Genomic DNA, 19,499 nt, shown 5'->3' with positions numbered 1-19,499 from the left:
GATGTTGTTTCTCTGCTTCACTGTACAGTTCAGTGCAGTGATTCCCAAACTGGGTCACACAAATTTAGTTTTTCAAGACTTGAAGTCCCCTGCTGGATAAAAAACAATAAAAATTCCAACGGTTTCCATTACAAACACCATTAATAAACATTCATATATTATACATAATATTTGCAATACATGCTATTATAAAATACTATACGTAAAGTACAATACACGCTGTATTAATCGTAGACTTTGTTCTTGTAGGCTCTGTGTGTGATTTTAGACAGGGGGAACACAAAAATATGTTGGAGTTTGGGAAACACTGAATGTCCATTAGACTACTACACAAATCAGTGAAAACTGTTTTTTAAAGATAATGTATTATGTCTGTTCATTTACAGATGATAATCTCACCTATTTGAGGGAAATGGCACAGAGGAGAGATGAGATTGAGGTGAGATGCTGTAAAGATGAAATGTGAAAGTGAGTTCATACAGATCCTAAAGCGTCACATCATTGTGTTTGTGAAGCAGAAGATCAAAGCCGATGTGATCAGTCAGGTTAAACACCAACTGAATGAAGTTCTGGACAAAGCGCTCACAGACTCAAAGCAAAACACCGACGGGAAGGGAAACTCTAACAGCAGGTGGGAGCTTCTGTGATGTCACGTCCTGTTCTCTCTATGCAGCGTGTCAGGTTAAGACGAAGATGTTTTAATGGATATATTATGATTTTCAGGCACAACCTGGAGCAAGGGAAGGTGTTTGTGGCCAGATGCTCTCTGCTAGAGTGAGTCCTCATACTGATATACTTCACGCTTCAGTCACGTTAACATATTTATTTACATATAGGCTGGAAAATATAATTCAAGTTGAACCGTAACGGTAAGTCGTTTTTTAAAGAAAAATCACAGATGAGATCTCTTTAATATCTCAACGTCTAATTCGCTGAGACATCAATGAGATTAAATGGAGAGCAACTGGAAACATTTTCTTTAGTCTCATCGGTGTCTCAGATATTTCTCGTGATAAAAACACTCAGAAATCCCACAAATGTCTGTCATTAGAGTTTCAGAAGAGACGTCAACAATGTGTCAAACTGAGCTCAGATTTGTCAAGTCTGCAATCAAAAGTCAATATTATTCAAGATCTCAATATCAACTCAAACATTTCTCATCAAATCTCCCCAATTCCAGATGATCTTTATCTCTATATCTGTGTCTCTAGTGAGTTATTCGAGATCAGTCACATCAGGACCATTTATCACATGTTCATCGCTGCACTTTTTCTCTTTGCCCTGAGCACTCTGGCAGTGGATTACATCGACCAGGGCAGGTGTGTGACATCATCGTTCTGTGTGTACTGTGTACATATGGACGATTTCATCTTAACAACATAAACAAACGTTACTGCGCATGCGCACTTTTGTGACCCCCCCAACTGAACTTCCGGTACACGCTCACAAACAACAGAGCGCCTGTACATTATTTCTGATAACGATCAAAAGAAACCGAGAAGAACCGTTAGATGGCTAAACTTGTCTAACATTTTTTATTTAGACTGCGATACCGAGCTCAACCGCTAGATGTCAGTGTACCACACGGTTTGTTTAAATACGCCAAAACTACAGAACCCATTCAACAAATTGTTTATTTAATTAAATGAACGTACAACAAAATTCAGCAAATCGTTTATTTAATACAATTATTATACAGTAAAATAATATTACAAATAATATGAACATAAATTAATTAACATATAGTTATATTATTAGGTACCATAGGCAAACTCAAACTGGAAGTTAAAGGAGTAGTTCATTGTCAAAATAAATTTTCATGATAATTTACTCACCCCCATGTCATCCAAGATGTTTATGTATTTGTTTATTTAGTGGAAAAGAAATGAAGGTTTTTGATGAAAACATTCCAGGATTTTTCTCCATATAGTGGACTTCAATGGACTCCAAACGGTTGAAGGTCAAAATTCAGCCTTTCAAAGGGCTTTAAACGATACCAGACGATGAACAAGGGTCTTATCTAGCCAAACGATCGGTCATTTTCTAAAAAAAAATTAAAATGTATATACTTTATAAACACAAATGCTCGCCTTGCTCTGTTCCTCGATGCGCGTTCATGACTTCACGTAATACGTAATTATGTTGAAAAGGTCACGCTTGACTTAGGCGGAAGTACCGAGTCAGTGTTTACAAATGTGGAGAAGGAGGACCGTTCAAAAGTTGTTGAATGTTCAATGACACATATTCAAATGTCTTTGTGTCAGTTTAAATGGTCATTTCGTGTGCGTATCCTGGATGTTGTAATATTAAAAAAGCGTGACCTTTTCAACGAAACTATACGTATTACGTGAAGTCATGAACGCGCGTCGCAGAACAGAGCAAGGTGAGCATTTGTATTTATGAAGCATACACATTTTTATTTTTAGAAAATGACCGATCGTTTGGCTAGATAAGACCCTTATTCATCGTCCGGTATCGTTTAAAGCCCTTTGAAGCTGCACTGAAACTGTCATTTTGACCTTCAACCGTTTGGAGTCCATTGAAGTCCACTATATGGAGAAAAATCCTGGAATGGTTTCATCAAAAACCTTAATTTCTTTTTGACTAAATAAACAAATACATAAACATCTTGGATGACATGGGGGTGAGTAAATTATCATGAAAATGTATTTTGAAAACGCACCACTCCTTTAACCGGGGGTCAGGCGCATGCGCGTCCAATGAAACGGTCTATAACCAACACAAACTCACTGCAATTCACATCTTTTTACCTCTTAAGCAGATTGATTGGTGATTAATTCGTTTTCATTTGTATATTTCAGACTGGTGCTGGACGTTGATTTGTTTTTGTATGCTTTCGGTCAGCTGAGTACGGTCATATGGGCCTGGGGTCTTATGTTTGGTTACACATTGCTCGGGCCGTATCATGTTGTGAGAGTTTGGGGAAGACTGTATCACAGCTGTCAGAAGAGGACCCGAGTGACAGCAGGGACGGCTCTGATCCTGTTTGCGGCGCAGCTGAGCATGCTGGGAATATTTCCAGTGTATGTAGTGCTGCGGTATCAGCTGCCGCCCGCGTCACGATTCATCATCATATTAGAACAGGTATATTTATATGTATAACGCTGCTGTTAAATGAAAATGCTCAATGTTATGAAACGCCATCAGAGAAGCTAAAACAAACGTTTGATGTAAGATGACGATAAAGGTCAAATAAATTAATGTATAACTAAATGGAGTGCCAATCTCTAAATGACCAGCAGTTTGTACTGAATTTATTTGAGGTCCAGGGCCCAAAGTCTGAAAATAAAATAAATGAGGTCACCCAATTGTTGGCTTCAAAACCACAAAGAAAAAAGTAAATCACAGCTGTGGGGTCAGAGGTCAGAGATTCGAGGTCAACGCGGATCAGATCTATTTTAATAAACGTCAAAATAAAGTTAGCATTTATGCATGGACCTGCGGTAAAACAGAAGTCACCTCATATAATTGTGAATTGAAATGTGAACTGAACTGAAAAAAGGACCCATCACAGCGATGGATGGAGAAATAAATCCTGTTTTTGCTCTACAGATCAGATTTGTGATGAAAAGCTACTCGTTTATTCGTGAGACGGTACCAGTTGTTCTCAGAAACACAGCACAGAAGGGTAAATCATACTCCTATAAATAAATACTAGAAGATTACCAGTTTCACCAGCATCAGGAGGTTTATATGAGAACCCTGAATCCACCGTCTGTTTCAGGTGAACTGCTGAGATACCCGTCTTTCCACAGTTATCTCTACTTTTTATTTTGTCCCACACTGATCTATCGGGAAGTTTATCCACGGTAATCAACACACAACTCTATTACAACATTAAAAGTCAACATCTTCAGTGTTTGTTGTTCTGTGACTCTTTCAGAAACTCGTACATCAGGTGGAACTATGTTGGCAAAAACTTTCTAAAGGTGGGACTTCAATAATTACTTCCATTTACTTCTTTATTTATACACTTCCAAGCTATTTAAAAATAAGATTTTATTTTGTAAATTGTAACAGCAATACAACTATGAAATGATTATTAAATGCCATACAGTATACTGTATATTCGGGACTTGACTACATTCCGTTTGATCTTGTCTGCAGATTTTGGGCAGCGTGTTCTATCTGTACTTCATCCTGGTGCGATTGTGCATCCCGGTGTTTATGAACAAAAGCAGTCAAGCGTTCAGCACACGAACACTCATACTGGCTCTGTTTCATGCCACTTTTCCAGGTATCTTCATACAACAAACACAAAGTAACACTGTAGTTTAAAGACGTGGACGGAAGTGACGCTGACGTCTTGTTCGTCAGGAATGCTGATTTTAATGTTGGGATTTTACGCCTTTCTACACTGTTGGCTCAACGCCTTCGCCGAGATGCTGCGTTTTGCTGACCGGATGTTTTACAAAGTAAACAAACCCTTAACACACACTCTTTTGTTTTGCTACATTGTGGGACTTGACATCACGAGTTTACAGTTGTTCACGATTGCTTCAACACATTTCTTGAAACAATGGCTCCATTTCTCTAAACACAAATCCGTAACTTCCCTCAACAGCCTATTTTCGGGGTCAACATGAAGCTCTCCACATAAAACCATTCAAACTTGCTGAGCAAAAGCAAACATTTCCCCCAGACATGACACACAAACACACAGTATGGCGCCGTAGACACTGGTGAGATCAATTAAAAACGCAGTTACTAAAACCTCTTATTGGGATTCAAGAATAGAGTCATTTGACAGCTCAGTGTCTATTACAATACACAACCTAAAAAAGCAAAATGCAACAATTGAGCTTTGGGAAAAAACAAAAAATAGGTCATCTTAGATGAAAGTGGATGAAGTAGACAAGGCAAGAAAAGTTCAAAAAACGAAATAAACTGGGTATGCAACACAATACAGAATACAATTGCATAAATAAACAAATAAACATGGCATCCTATGCACCTTTGGCTCAATTTCGTTACAGGATACTATAGCAATTTCTTGGTCTTCTTACAAAATATACAACAATACAGAACATGTAAAAAATGCTATAAAAAACTTGACAATCACAGATTTGAGGGTGAACACGTGCTAGTTTACTGGATACAGAATAATTCCCTTTTTTTCACTAGTTTTTAGTGTGTGGGGTTTATACAAGTTGGTGTATTGTTCTGAGAATGTGTTTATAGTTGAATTGTTTCATGAATTGTGTGTTAGCGATGGAGAAAAACTGCAATACTGTACAAACTGTATATCATATCCCCTAACCCTCAACGTACTGATGTCAAACCATCACACAAACCTTTCTGCGTTTTCACATTTTTAAATAAACATCATTTAGTTTGATAAATCGGTTTGAATCGGCAATGTTGTAGATGGTTAGGACTTTTCCCATCATTTGATTTATAGCCACACAAATGATCCATAAACTACTAAAATCATATGAATTGTTCTTAACAATATTCTATCAAAACAAATCAAACCAAACAATTGGGATGCACCAATAGGATTTGTTTTGTGGCTAATATCAATATTAAAAAACAACTATTGGCAGATTTCTGTGTCATTTGCTCAATTTGAACTTTGATCTTTTGTCATCAAAATAGATGTTTCGATCATGATTTATAGAAGAAAAATTTTAAGACATGACAACATTGCTTTTGACTTTTTAGATTACGATCACAAAACACATTCCTGGTTTTACGTTAATCATGTAACTATTGCTTTCAGATGGCTTAAAATGGAAAAAAGATCAGCCGGTAACTATAAACTGATGCATTTCTAAGAGTGATTTGCTTTTTGGTTGTGTGATCAGGATTGGTGGAATTCAACCTCTTTCACAAATTACTATCGCACCTGGAACATCGTCGTACACGACTGGCTTTACTACTACGGTTATAGAGACTTGCTCGGGGTACGTGAATAACGTTTTCTCGCAGATATATGACATCTGTATGACAGACACTGACTGTTCTCAATGTTTCAGCTGTTGGGTCAGAAGTTTCGATCTATGGCCACACTCTCTGTGTTTGCGCTTTCTGCTTTGGTTCACGAATACGTCTTCACCCTGGGCTTCGGTTTCTTCTACCCAGTGATGTTCTGTACATTCGCTGGAATCGGAGGTGAGAGAACGAGGGCCGATGAACAGCGCAGAAAGAGAGTTTGATTGACAGCTGCTTTGCTTTCATTCACGCAGTGATTTGTTTTGTTTTTATCCTTTTCAGTGGTGTTTAACTTTACCCTGAATGACAAGCGTAAGAGTCCGGCGTGGAACGTCATTATGTGGACGTGTTTGTTCATCGGTCAGGGGGTTCATGTGTGTCTGTACTGTCTGGAATGGTACGCCCAGATTCACTGCCCGCGTACCGGGGTAAGAATTACACTAGAACTAGATACTGTTCTGTCCAATAAAAGCCCCTAAAACATCTTAAAAACAGGTCAGTAGGAAAGACCATGAGTAAAAACAAATCATGTTTGTTGTATATTTATTCTCTTCAAACAGACAAGCTTCTGGGAGCTGGTGACACCCCGATCGTGGACATGTAGCTATCAGTGAAGACACATCGCTGAGCGACCCGACTGAACCAAAAACAGAAAGAGAGCTACTGAGACAGCGAAACACCATGCTAAATGTAAATAAATGTAAACTAGACAGATGTGAATGTAAAGAAAACGTCTTTGCTTAATGTTCGTACAATAAATGGTTTTGGTATTGCGTAGTGTGACCGCATAAAATCCCAAAGCAAGACCACGTGAGAGCCACTAAGATTAAAATGACATTTTTAGACTTATTTTTAAAAACAACTTGTGATGTGATATATTTAATGCATAAAATGTAGCATATTTGTCTTTCTGTAAATTATTAGTTGACATGAATGCATACTTTAACCGACGTGTGTGTATAGTCCAATCAATGTGATGATAAAAGCAAAAATATTTGTAAACATTTAAATGAACTGAGGTATCAAGACACAGAAGGTTAACCGTCCACCGCTTCCCTAAAACTGCTGTATCGTTTGACACGCAGACGACAGACAGAAGTTATCACAATAATCACACGCATGTACATTTAAACACAACTTCCTCATTTACCAAACACAAAACTTTCCCACAGCTTTATTCAACATACTTAAGATAAGATTTATCGCACATGCTCAATAAAGTCCCGTTTTTATTGTAAATGTTTCCTGGTTTCCTCTTCTCACTTTCATTTGCTACATATTTCCTTCTCACATAACTTGAGTTTTAGATCTACACTGTAAAAAAACTGTAATTTTACAGAATTCTGTTATTTTTAACAGCTTTTCCACGTAAATTTTTTTTTTTTGCACTGTTTGAACAGGATTTTTATGTATTTTTGGAATACGGTCAAAAACCGTAAAATGACAGAAAAAGACCGCAAATTTACAAGAAAACAGTGGGGGTGTAATTTTACAGGGAAAAAAAGCTATTTTACAGTTTATTTCTGGTGTCCCAGCTGCGATTTCTTTTTTTTACTTTAGAGTTTATTTTTGAAATACGGTAAAAAATTATAAAATTACAGAAAAAGACAACAAATTTACAAGAAAAATGGGGAAAACAATTTACTTATATCTTGTAATTTTACAGGGGGGAAAAAGGGGGTATATTTCTGTATTTCTTCTTTACAGATTTTTTTCACAGTGTATCCTGAGTTGTAAATGGCAGAATGTCTTCTCTAGTCAACATCTAGTTCAGCTGTTTTATTTGAGAAAACACAAGAGATTTAATGTGTAATAATACTAGCAATTCAAACCAGGAAATAAAGTTTGAAAACATTTTGAACCAAGTTAAGACACAAAAGGGGAACAATTATTCTGCATATGTAATGTTTCTAGGTCACTATTCAAATGTAAGCAAATGTGGCACACTGAGCGTATGAACTCTGTACAGGTCGTATGTTCTGACTTTAACTGACGCACACGAGACGCTCTTTGGAACACGGATCAGGACTTCTTCATGACAGTTTGACTGTTTGTTGTTGTTAAAGCAAAAGAGGGACAAGCCAATATTAAAACATTCTCAAACTCATGCACTTTTTAAGGGATAGTTCACCCCAAAACTATCATCATTCATATCATCATCATTTATTCCCCCTCATGTAATTCTAAACCTGTACAAGTTTCTTCTGCAAAACACAAAAGAAGAGATTTTGAAAAATGTTGGTAACGGAAAACCCTTGGTCCCCATAGAATTGCATTAGTTTTGTGTTCACACGATTGAAGCGAATGGGGACCAACGGTTTTTGTATACCAACATTCTTCAAAATATCTTCTTCTGTGTTTTGCAGAACAGAGAAAGTCATTAAGATTTGAAATGACAAGAAGGTGAGTAAATGATGACAGAATTTTCATTTTGGGGCCTTTACCTCAAATTGTTATGCTTATGAATACTGTAAACAGGACTCAATGCACATCCAATAAAACCTGACCTCTCCTTCTATCCGGGCAATTTTATTTAGGAACCTGTAGCACAGTTTACACAAACGAAATGAACAGTATACAGTAAACCACTGACAGCGTACAGTAAAATCTCCCAAAACGCAGTGCAAGTGTTACAAAGCCTTCAAAACAAAACACGACTTCTGGATTATGCATTAAATAACAAACATTGAAAGTTCGAATGCCGCAGTTTCCACAAGAAAAACATTTTGTTTGTATTGCTAATTTAAAGTCAACTTAAAGGGACAGTTCACCCAAAACCATCATTTCTCAAAATATCTTCTTTTGTGTTCCACTACAGAAAGAGTCACATGCAGATCTACAACCACATGAGGAGGAATAAATGATGACACATTTTTATTTTGCGGTAAACTCTCCCTTTAAATTGAATCATTTACATTCTTAAAGTTTGTGGTTTGCACTACACAAGATTTATTAGTGCATGTTATTTAAAAAAGTCTTTGTCCAAAGCAATCGGCAGTGTTTTAGGAATTGTGTTTTCTGAAATAGTTTGGAAACATCACATCAATCACAGATACTTGCGGGTCACAGATGTTTCGCGAGTGACCGTTTTGTTTTGCATGAAATGAACATTGCTATAGTTAAACCACTATATTAATACTGAATGTCTAACACAAGCTCAACTATTTTACAACGTGGTTCATTTGTATAAAATCATATGATCTCATTCATGAGTTCAGGGGTAGTAGGTTAAGGTAGCGACTACATTACTGCTTTTTTGACAATCATGCATTTTTGTATTGTTCACGTCATTCAATTCATACAAAATAGCCATCTTGTAAAATAGTTAAGAGTATAGTCGAATGTGCCAGACAATCGACGAACAAACACGAGCGCTAATGGGTGGTTTCTCCAGGTATTATAAGACATCCTGGTGTTGAGCAAATCCAATTACGATTGATTTATGAGATGATGAAACACGTTCATAAAGGACAGTATAAACTCATGCAGGTCAAACTGACGTCAGATGACAGAGACGGTCAACATGAGGATTAATATTCTGACTGTCGTTTAGCCTTTGGTCACGTGACTTCATTGCATAAGAGGATAAATCAGATTTCAGCAGCTGAACGCTGTAAATATGAACAGAAAACACAAAATCCTTTTTTTTCTCAAAGTACAATAAAAGAGTGCATGAAGGTCGCAGTAAAGACAACATCACAGTCAATTCTGTGACTATAAATGAGGGATTTACAACAAAAAAGAATTCTCATCTTTTGAAAAGACCGGCTTGACCCATATAGACAGATACAAAGACGTTTCACAATGAAGAACTTCAATGCTTTAAAGAGAAGTCCGGATTACTGGAACATTTGGGTCATTCTTCGACACAAGCAACTTCTTCCATTTACAAAAAAGAAGTGATTGAATAAGATCAAAGTAGTTTTTGGTTAATAATTGGATTTGCCACATATAAGGGTAAATAAATAATGATTAATACATGTTGGGATAAAGTGTTTCTTTATCTTCAAAAAAATGACGGGATAAAAATTTAAGGATGTTTAAAAAAAAAAAAAAGGATTATTTAAAGTTATTTGTGGTAGTCGTTATTAAACATCCGTTTTGCAGAATGACCCAGATGCAGAAAACTGTCAACTAAAAGCACATCAACACAGGATTAACATGGCGTTTTTCAGATCATTTTAAAGGGACGATTCCACATCATTCCCGTACGGGCAGTAGGAATGTCAAGTAGACGTCCAGCAGACACAGATCTCCATTGAAAGTGTGTCGTCTCACAGGTCTGTGTCTATGACAGCGTAAACTGTAGATATATACTGCATATATCTGAATTCCCAACAGCACGTTTGTTTTCTCAGTGGTTCTGATCCCTTTGCTCACATTTGTGTTGCATTCAGGCAAACAAAACTGACAAGAAATGTCCAGGTCAAAAGCAGCCCGTTTCAAGACCATGAAGACTTTTTAATAATGTGACTCACATTTAAGCCCCAATTATCAGAAAACTAAATAAAAACTTATTCTCATAAAGTGCATTAGGTAGTATTTGCTGTACTTAAATGTCATTTATGCAGTCACGGTATTAATCATATTAATAAGAATAACATTGTTTTTACACGTTTGAGTATAATCCAAATATGATTGATTTCTTTTGAAATGTTGCTTGGTAAAATGACCTGGACATTATCTTGGTTTAGAATAAAGTAGACTGGAAGAACACCGGCAGGTCGCAGGACTCTCGAGACCAAAGGAGTCACATTGTGGTGAAATGACTGTCCTTCACTGGAAAAAAAACACGGCTTTCCATATACACACGTCACTCAGATTTCATAGTAGTGCATCCACAGCGTGCGAGGGGTTTCAGTTCTGAGCTTCTGTAGATCTTCTACAAAACCGCATTGAGCCTAAACACAGGAGGATACTTCTTTCCGTACCTCGTTCCTCTCCGAGCAGGCCGGTTGCCAAAAGTGGAGTGGATAAAAACGCATAATAAAAATATCACAGCAGTCTGCGTGCGTTTGTGAACATACGAGTGTTGTCATGCACACAATTGAGATATTTGATGTACCTTTCTGAGCGCACATTTAAATCAAGTGTGACAAGATAGCTAAACCAGAAGTTCATGTCTGTTTTCTACTTCCTTATTTGGGATCGCTGCCTCGCCAGTCTGTTCATGAAGCAGCACGTGACAGTCGCGATGATCAACACGCCCACAAACAGAGCAGACGACACGCCGACCACCAGAGGAACGAGCAGCAGATCAGCAACTGCAAGTGAAACACATCAAAACAAATGTCAACTAAACCAACTAACTAAAACTCACTCACGAGTAGGGATGGGTACCGAGAACCGGTACGTAATTGGGTCGATACCAGAGTATCGAAAAGCTTCATGACAAACGATACTGTTATCGATACTTGCGTTGTTTTATCTCCGTGTATTCGTGTGTTAAATGGCGAATCAGAGGCTGCTGCCTGTCATTTTCCATCCCTGAATGATGTCCGAATGGCTGAAGTTTGCTCGACGTATGTGTGATATCTAGGGCCATATGATTTCCGCGATGTATTTGTAATCTGCTTGTTTTGTGTGTTTATGAGTGAAAGAGTGGCATGGTTGAGCTTTCAGCGCCCGCGTTTCACAACGAGGAAGCTTCCGTCAAACACCCCTTTCCGGCAACCCGTCAAAATAAAAGTCCTTTATTTAAGAACAAGTTATAACATTGTTTTTAATAATTCGGCCACGGAGTACATTTACTTACGTTAGTAAATGTGCTAGTAAAATTATAAAAAATAGTACATATAATTAAATATTATATATTGTGATGTGCTCCTCTGCACATGCTAAGTGCTGTAAGTGGTATGCTAAGGAACGCACACACGTTTTGTTATGTGGCATTTTCTTGTTTAACATATTTTCACAACATGTCTTTTTGCATTAAATTATAGAGCGTAGTATCGATAACGGTATTGATAAGTACCGGTATCGATAAAATCTTAACGATACCCATCCCTCACGAGCTACTGTCCAAATGCTTGTAAACAGCCATTTTTGGTGTTTATTATACAAAATCAATGATAGATATCAAAACAAACACATTTTCATAAAATAAAGTTTTTTTGTTGCGCTTAGAAAAACAGGTCTATATGAAACGTCGCTATCAGGTATTGTCATTTTTTTATGTGTGCATGTGAAAGACAGACATTTATTTATTTTATTTGATATAGTTTGGGATTTCTTTTGGGACAAAAAATTATGGAGGAGACAAAGAGAGACGGAAAGACACGCACAGAGAGAAAGAGAGATCAAACACAATCCTTGAGCTAGGGCTGCAAGAAAATTTATCGCGATACCACTAAATCCTATTGTAATCGAGCTGGCAATGTGTCGATATTTTTTTTATGCGTAGCTTGTCCGTGAAGCACAGCTCTGGGATCAGTAGGAAATGCTGCTCGATCTAAAAGCAGTGCGAGTTTGAGTCGCTTATAATGTGCATTTGAAAAAGCAACACCAGTGCCCTCTGGCTTTCGGATGCAGCAGCTTATTTTAATATTTTAAACTTACGTATTGCTTGTTGCATCATGTATTATTTCTTGATGCATAAATAATGTTTTGGCACACAACCATGCGAATAAAGTACTTTAAAAGTGAAATTGGAGAGAGACCACATAAGCAGCTCAGAACACGAGCACTAACCACTGCAATACATTTCTGACGTGGTTAAAAAGGAAACAAAAGTGCATTCCAGCTTACCTCGTGCGTACAGGTACAAGTGTACGGTCCTTGATTCCGTTCTGCCCCCCGTGTTGTACCACCCGCCGTGTGGGTCCTGTGACCACACCTCCACCTGACACATATAGTGACCCTGATCCTCCTCACGGGCCGAGAAAACCCTCAACCTGTAGCAACCGGGAGACACGCGGTCAACGCTCAACTCGCTGCCGTTGTAGATCCGTGTCAGGCCGTCGTAGGTCAGAGTCGCCAGGACCCGTCCTCCCCTGTCCTCTGAGAGCGTGACGTCTTTCCTCTCGGGGTCTTCTGGTTTCTGGATCCACTGCACTTCCACCTGAGCAGAACCGGTGGTCAGGACAGAGACGTTGCAGAGAAGCGTGACCGTACTGCCCCGTTTCAGCAGCGGGCGATGGGGTAGATCGATGGTGGCGGATACACGGACATCTGAAGGAGCACAAAAACACATGTTAGCGTGTAGTCTAGCTTGTGTGAGATCCACCCGTAAAACCGAATACTTGCACACGCACCATCGGTTTTCAAGTTAACAGCGACCCACTCTGATCTCTGTGTTATGGTAGCTGGGCTCGACGGCCCCGGTGTCAGCCGTCCGGCGTACACGCTCACAGCGCACCGGTAGAGTCCGGCATCTGCGGGGTGAACGGAAAACAACCGCAGAGAAAACTTCCCGTCTGCCTCTTTCTCCATACTGCCCCCTCCCGCCCTGCTGGCATCATCACCCCAGCTCACGACGCTGTCAGTGCCCATGCGTGCCACCTCCACCTCAACTCCGCCCGCCGGCCCGCGCCGCATCCACTGGACGAGGAGCGCAGAGCGGTTCCACACGCCCACACCGGACACCTGACAGGTGAGGGTGAGCGGAGAGCCGGTCTGCAGCGAGACGACACCTTCTGGTCTCGAGCGTACGGCAAGCGTTTCCGCTGTGACAGTAAACAGCAATTTAACAGGACGGTTATTGAACAAATCCCATATACAGCAAACAAATCCGGTTTCAGCGTTGTGACTAACCGAGTGGTTGAACGGTGAGATTTCCCAGCTCCATGGTCCTCTGCGCGATGCGTTCCCAACTGCCCGTCGGGTCTCTGATCCACTGCACAGCCTCGCAAAAATACGCCCCAGAATCCCCCGGTGCCAGCGTGCTCATTTTCAGCACGTACAGATCCCTCCCTCCATCTCCGTTCCTCTTTTCTAGAGCGATCTCTCCATCTCTGTATCTCTTCTCATACGCTCCGCCTCGGCCCGGGGCCACGCGCAGATGGCGGTCAAAGGCGATGATTTCTCTGAGGTTGTGACCCGCTGACTCCGCCCCTTTACTGCCCCGGACACTGAACGTGACCGACACGTGAGTGTGCTGCTCTGATTGGATGGATGCTGCGCAGGTGAGCTGAAGCTCCGCCCCCTCGATCACCGGCTGGCCGCTCAGAATGCGAGAGTGTGTTATCAGCAGCGTGTCCGGAATCACTTTAGAAAAAAAGTACATTACAAACAAAACAAAACTTTTATTTATTAGCGATCGTTGGGAGTTTCATTTCCTGTCACCGACCTTTGACGTCCACTGATGAACTGTAGGTGCCCAAGTAGCGGGTGTCAGTGCTGGGCGTGTAACACTCATATCGTCCCTGATCCTCTGGGCGGAGCCTCTGGATTATCAGTCTGGCTTTGTCGTCCGAATCCCGCTCTACACGAACCTCGCCCGACCGCACGCGGCCTTGGAATGGAGCGTACGGGAACCCCGTATCTCGCGTGGACACCACTCCGATCTGCTGATCCTTGGCATTCTCATGGTACAGGAACCACTCGAAGTCCTGCGTCCGTGGACCTTCGTATCCCGTCACGGTGCAGGGCAGGGACAGCGAGAACCCGGCCACCCGGTACAGCGGACCGGCCGGGACAGAAACCTCACGACACACACAACAATGGAACTCTAAAAGAACAAACAGGAAGTAAACATGTCAGTGTTAACGTGTTAGCTGTGCATGTTAAGCAGAGAAATCAATACACACAGATCAGTTCTGAGAATGAGGTCGATAAATGAGCCCATCGTGGACCTCTCAAAACGAGTGAGAATAATGAGCTGTGTTTCCATTCGAAGTTACCAATTTAACTTTATTCACAAACCTTAACCAGTTTTGCAAGTCCAAAACGTCAACAACAACAACAGCATAACTTCTTTATAAACCGGCACTTAATATCACAAAAGAAAAATTAAACTGCAATACGTTCCAAATCAGCCAATATTAAAATCAGATCATAACAAGCCTTCTACAGTATATACTTTGTTTTCTATGACTTTGTTACTTTACGACCAAAAAGTTTCAACTTAAAAGAAAAACAATCTAGAAATGTTTAAAGGGCCAGTGTATAACATTTAGCGGCATCCAGTGGTGAGATTGTGATTTGTAACCAACGTCTCACTCCCCCCCTCCCTTTCGAAGCACTACGGTGGCTCACATTTTCGGCTTCTTTCCCAAAGGAGTTAACGTATTTATGAAACCCGCTCTGTAGAGCAGTTTGTCCGTTTAGAGCTACTGTAGAAACAACATGGTGAATTCCAGGGCTGGGCAAAAAAAATTATATCGCAAAAATCAATTAATCGTTTTTTCAAATGCAGTCGATTTGATCGATTTTTTTTCTTTCATGTTTCCGCAAGCACTGAACATTCATTTACGTGAATGTTATTGCTACTACTATACACACTAGATGTCACTTTCTTTTTAGAACGGGTGGATGTTACAACAGGGAGCATATCGTTCATTCATTGCTTAATTAACATGGCGGATGCGGGTGTGTCGTCGAATTTAACATCATATTCATATGATTGCAGCCTCTTTTTACAGCTAATTTTGTGACTTTTTTGTTATACTGTATCTTAGTAAACCTAACTTTGATCAAGGTATAATGCGACTGTTCTGTTTCAATATACCCAAGTGTTCTCAAAAATAAAGTTCAACATACAGGTTTGTGGCTCTTTATTTCACTTTTTAATTCACCATTGTAATCTGATGTTAACTGATCTTAAAAATAAAAAAAACCCTTGGGTTTGTATTAAAGGCGGGGTAACCGATTTCCGAATTACGCTTAAGACAAATGAATCAGGCGGAGTACCAAAACAACCTTGTAGCCAATCAGCAGTAAGGTGCACAGTGCACAGGACGGACATTAGCCGAAAAGATGGGGGTAGGGGTGTGTCTGTTTTGGTGATTTGAACATCAACAACGGCTAAGAGAAATCAGACACCCCGCCTTTAAATCTATAATCATTGACTCGAATCGAGAGCTTGCGAATGGGAAACGAATCGGAACATCAGAATCGATCCCCAATCCTAGTGAATTCCATGTTAGGGGACCCGCGGTGTATGTAGATAGAAACAGCTCGTTCTAAGGTAATAAAAACATAACGCTTCTTTATGTAAGGTCTTTATACACCTCTGAACACATGTTATATTGCATTTCTCTCAATAGATCCTCCAAAAAAAATACACATGGGACCTTTAAGCAAGTTAACTTAAAAAGTAAAATAGTTTAATACATTTAAAACATGACGACATATGCTTCAGACAATCATTTAAAAAGACTACTGTCAGTCAAAGTTGAAATATAATGTGCAGTAGCAGTGTTTTTTTGTTTTGTTGACATTTTCCCACGAATGCATGCAAGAGGTTTTATTGTCTATTCAAGCCCAGCAACTGTTTGGTGCCCCAGTCTTAATGTGTGCGTTTTTGAATGAATGGGGCAATAAACAACAGTAAACAGTAATCCCATTCTCCCAGCCTATATCCTAACCTGTGATGTCACAGCTGAACTCGGACAACGAAAATGTATGATGCAATAAAAGCGAGCATTAACATGTCGTATCTGACGCAACTTGGTTTCCCCGTAACCTGTCTGACGTCTGACTAGTGATTAACTGCCGAGATAAACTCAGCTTTTGTTACGCTGTTGACACAAGCGGTCGGGTGTGATGATGCGGCCGTTCTCCTGTTAGGCGAAACCTGACACGACTTGAAAAACCAGACTTGTCGAGACGTTTCCCCATGTCGTACGCTAACCACAGTTTTCACCAAAACATCAGTTGCTGAGAAGCCGACACGAAACATGAACATTAACAGTGTTTAAATGAATGTTAGCATTGTAGCTATCAATGATATATCATGGGCCTGACATTAGCTAAGGAGAAAGCTGTAAAATAATAATAATACTACATCAATGTGTGAAATATACATGTGTATAAATGTCTTTGTTCTGATGAACACAGAGAAAGATATTTGGAAGAACGCTTATAACAGCAAACAGATCTTGACCCCCATTGACTACCATAGTAGTGTAAAATGACAACGGTCGTCAAAAGTGCCCCAGAACTGTTTGCTGTCCTACATTCTTCAAAATGTCTTCTTCCCTGAAAGCACACATAGAGTATATCTGGTTTACGTCTATTTGACATCTGCATTTACATCTGCAAGACATCTACAATACATCGTTTGCTCATCTGCAATACGTCTCAGAGATATCTGCTGTCAGACGTCATATAGACATCTAGAAGATGTCTGTAAGATGTTTATGATTTAGAATGGATGTAAAGCTGCTCTTTCTAAGATGTTTAGCAGATGTTTTTACGCAGCAGATCTCCAGATCTTTAGCAGACGTATTACAGACGTTCAGACGTCTCCGAGACGTATTGCAGATGAGCAAACTATGTATTGCAGATGTAAATGCAGACGTCAAATAGACGTAAGCCAGATGGATTGTGCTATCTGGGTTGTGTGTTCAACACAACAAAAAAATGATAAAGTAATTTTTCCTAATATGGGAGTCAATGGAGGTCGATATAGGTCGGTTATATAAGCATTCTTCCAAATATCTTTCTCTGTGTTCATCAGAACAAAGAAATATATTTACATGTAGTCATTTAGCACATGCGTTTATCCAAGCGACTTAACGAGGTAAACATTTATACAACTCGAAGGTGAGTAAATGATGACAGAATTTTCTTTTTTGGGTGAACTGTTCCTTTAAGCAGATCAGGCTCGTAATTAAAACTCAACTGGAGCAGCAGGCCACCGGAAATCCTGGACAGCTTACGTGTACTGTACAACTGTGACGTCATTCTTGTGCTCTATGAAAACGAGGAGGTCGCAAACATTGTACAAAACATTTAAAGACACGTCAACGCAACGTAAGGCTGCGATCTCTCTCTCATTCATTACGTCCAGTCTCACAGAAATACACCACGGTATTGAAGCTAAAACAAAACACATACTACGTTACAAAAATACCACGGTACATATGTATGTATCTGACACAATCACTGTACCATAGTATTTTTTGTAAGGAGGTGTGGTAATGATTGACATGTCACATATTGATATGCACGAAGTACTCAATATATTTTGAAGTACAGTACCATATCACGATACTGTCATGATGATACATGTCAATGAACCCACATCATAAAAAATACTGTAGTGTTTGGCAAACCGTCGCATATTCTTGGGAGAAACACAGCGATACCGCGGTGCTTCCGAATATAGGAGAACACCAAGTATAGTAACAAAACACGTAATGCATTTAACATTGACAACTCCCAAAACAAGCCCACGGTAAACCGTCAGATTTTGAGTGTGTGAAGGATTTGCGTGGATTTCTATGGAGCAGATGGACTCACCCCACAGTAAACCGATGAACGCGATCCTCCACGGTGCCATGCTCCTCCGATCTCCACAAAACACTCGCATTTACACGGTTTTACTCGGACTGACGGTACAGCTCGAACACAAACACATGTCTGTTCAACATGTGCTGTCGGTACTGAAGTCAATCACCACTGATAAACCAGACCGCCAAAACCAGCGCGAACTGTCCACAAGCATCAGTTTTGACTTTAACCTAACGCAACCTGCTAACGTGCTTATCATCAAGAGCGCGTGTTTCGTAAACCAGCTGTATCATTGGGCAAATATGCCTGTAATTCGTGCAATATATTAGGTCTTCTTGAAATCACGGCGTCCACACGATTCATCCACACACAGAGAAGCTCGATGTGATGAATCCTAACGTGACACGGTCACCAATGACGTGACGCGGCGCTGTCAAAGCAGCCAATAGAAACTTAACGCGATGATCGGCTTGAACGCTTGAATCGATGTGTGGATGTAGGCCAGCATACTTACTGGACGGAAAATGTTGTCGACCGTTTCCTAGGAGTCACAACCCTAATCATGTTCTTTTTATATTTTATTTTATTTACTTCCATTGTTTAATCTCTTTTTTCTTTTGTGTCCCCTTTACTTGAATCTACTTCACCTTTATTATGTAAAACCACAGCATATTATATAACGGCTTAAAAGAGGGCTAATATTAAATGATTTTATTTACTTAGAAATATTGTAAATACTGATATTTACATATTTACACTATTTCCTCAAAATAGGTCTTTGTCACTTTCTCTAATGAGCATGAACGTACGTACTGCATGTTTATGGCGCCACCTAGTGGAGACGTATTGGTGTGCATTACTAACGTTTGTGGACAAATATTCAAGATAAAGATCACGTAATACTATCTGGCTTTAGAATTCAACTTAGTTAATGTCAATAACTTAACGACGTTTGCGCAGTCAACTTTACTGTTTCTGTCAGAAGTGTAAAAAAATCATTAAGCGTCATTTAGTGTTTTTCGTTCCATGTAAATTTGTAAAAATTAGCCCATCATCAGCTGCACAGCAACGGGCCACAAACCACACAGAGCGCCTCAGCAACCGCATAGCAACGCAATGACCAATCATAACGCCTAAACGTCGTTTTG

The 19,499-nt window shown here is 39.7% G+C and overlaps 2 protein-coding genes across 2 annotated transcripts; one reads left to right on the top strand and one right to left on the bottom strand.

Moving 5' to 3' along the window:
• The first annotated feature begins 380 nt into the window (after positions 1-380).
• On the top strand, positions 381-7,467 carry soat2 (sterol O-acyltransferase 2). The gene is made up of 13 exons (XM_057337766.1): positions 381-631; positions 724-774; positions 1,212-1,319; positions 2,823-3,105; positions 3,574-3,649; positions 3,746-3,830; positions 3,905-3,950; positions 4,129-4,258; positions 4,339-4,436; positions 5,829-5,927; positions 6,000-6,135; positions 6,238-6,383; positions 6,516-7,467. Exons 1-13 carry the CDS (start codon positions 456-458, stop codon positions 6,567-6,569), a joined length of 1,488 nt encoding a protein of 495 aa, XP_057193749.1. The 5' UTR covers positions 381-455; the 3' UTR covers positions 6,570-7,467.
• Positions 7,468-8,454: 987 nt separating this feature from the next.
• igsf8 (immunoglobulin superfamily, member 8) lies at positions 8,455-18,735 on the bottom strand. Its single transcript, XM_057337761.1, has 6 exons — positions 18,361-18,735; positions 14,243-14,623; positions 13,708-14,160; positions 13,209-13,619; positions 12,703-13,125; positions 8,455-11,219 (listed from the first exon to the last, which is right to left on the bottom strand). Exons 1-6 carry the CDS (start codon positions 18,428-18,430, stop codon positions 11,086-11,088), a joined length of 1,872 nt encoding a protein of 623 aa, XP_057193744.1. The 5' UTR covers positions 18,431-18,735; the 3' UTR covers positions 8,455-11,085.
• Positions 18,736-19,499: the final 764 nt, after the last annotated feature.

This window comes from Triplophysa rosa, linkage group LG7, assembly GCF_024868665.1.
Source record: "Triplophysa rosa linkage group LG7, Trosa_1v2, whole genome shotgun sequence".
Classification (NCBI taxonomy): domain Eukaryota; kingdom Metazoa; phylum Chordata; class Actinopteri; order Cypriniformes; family Nemacheilidae; genus Triplophysa; species Triplophysa rosa.
The sequence above is the reverse complement of the archived record's forward strand: the minus strand, read 5'-3'. Positions and strand labels throughout refer to the sequence as shown.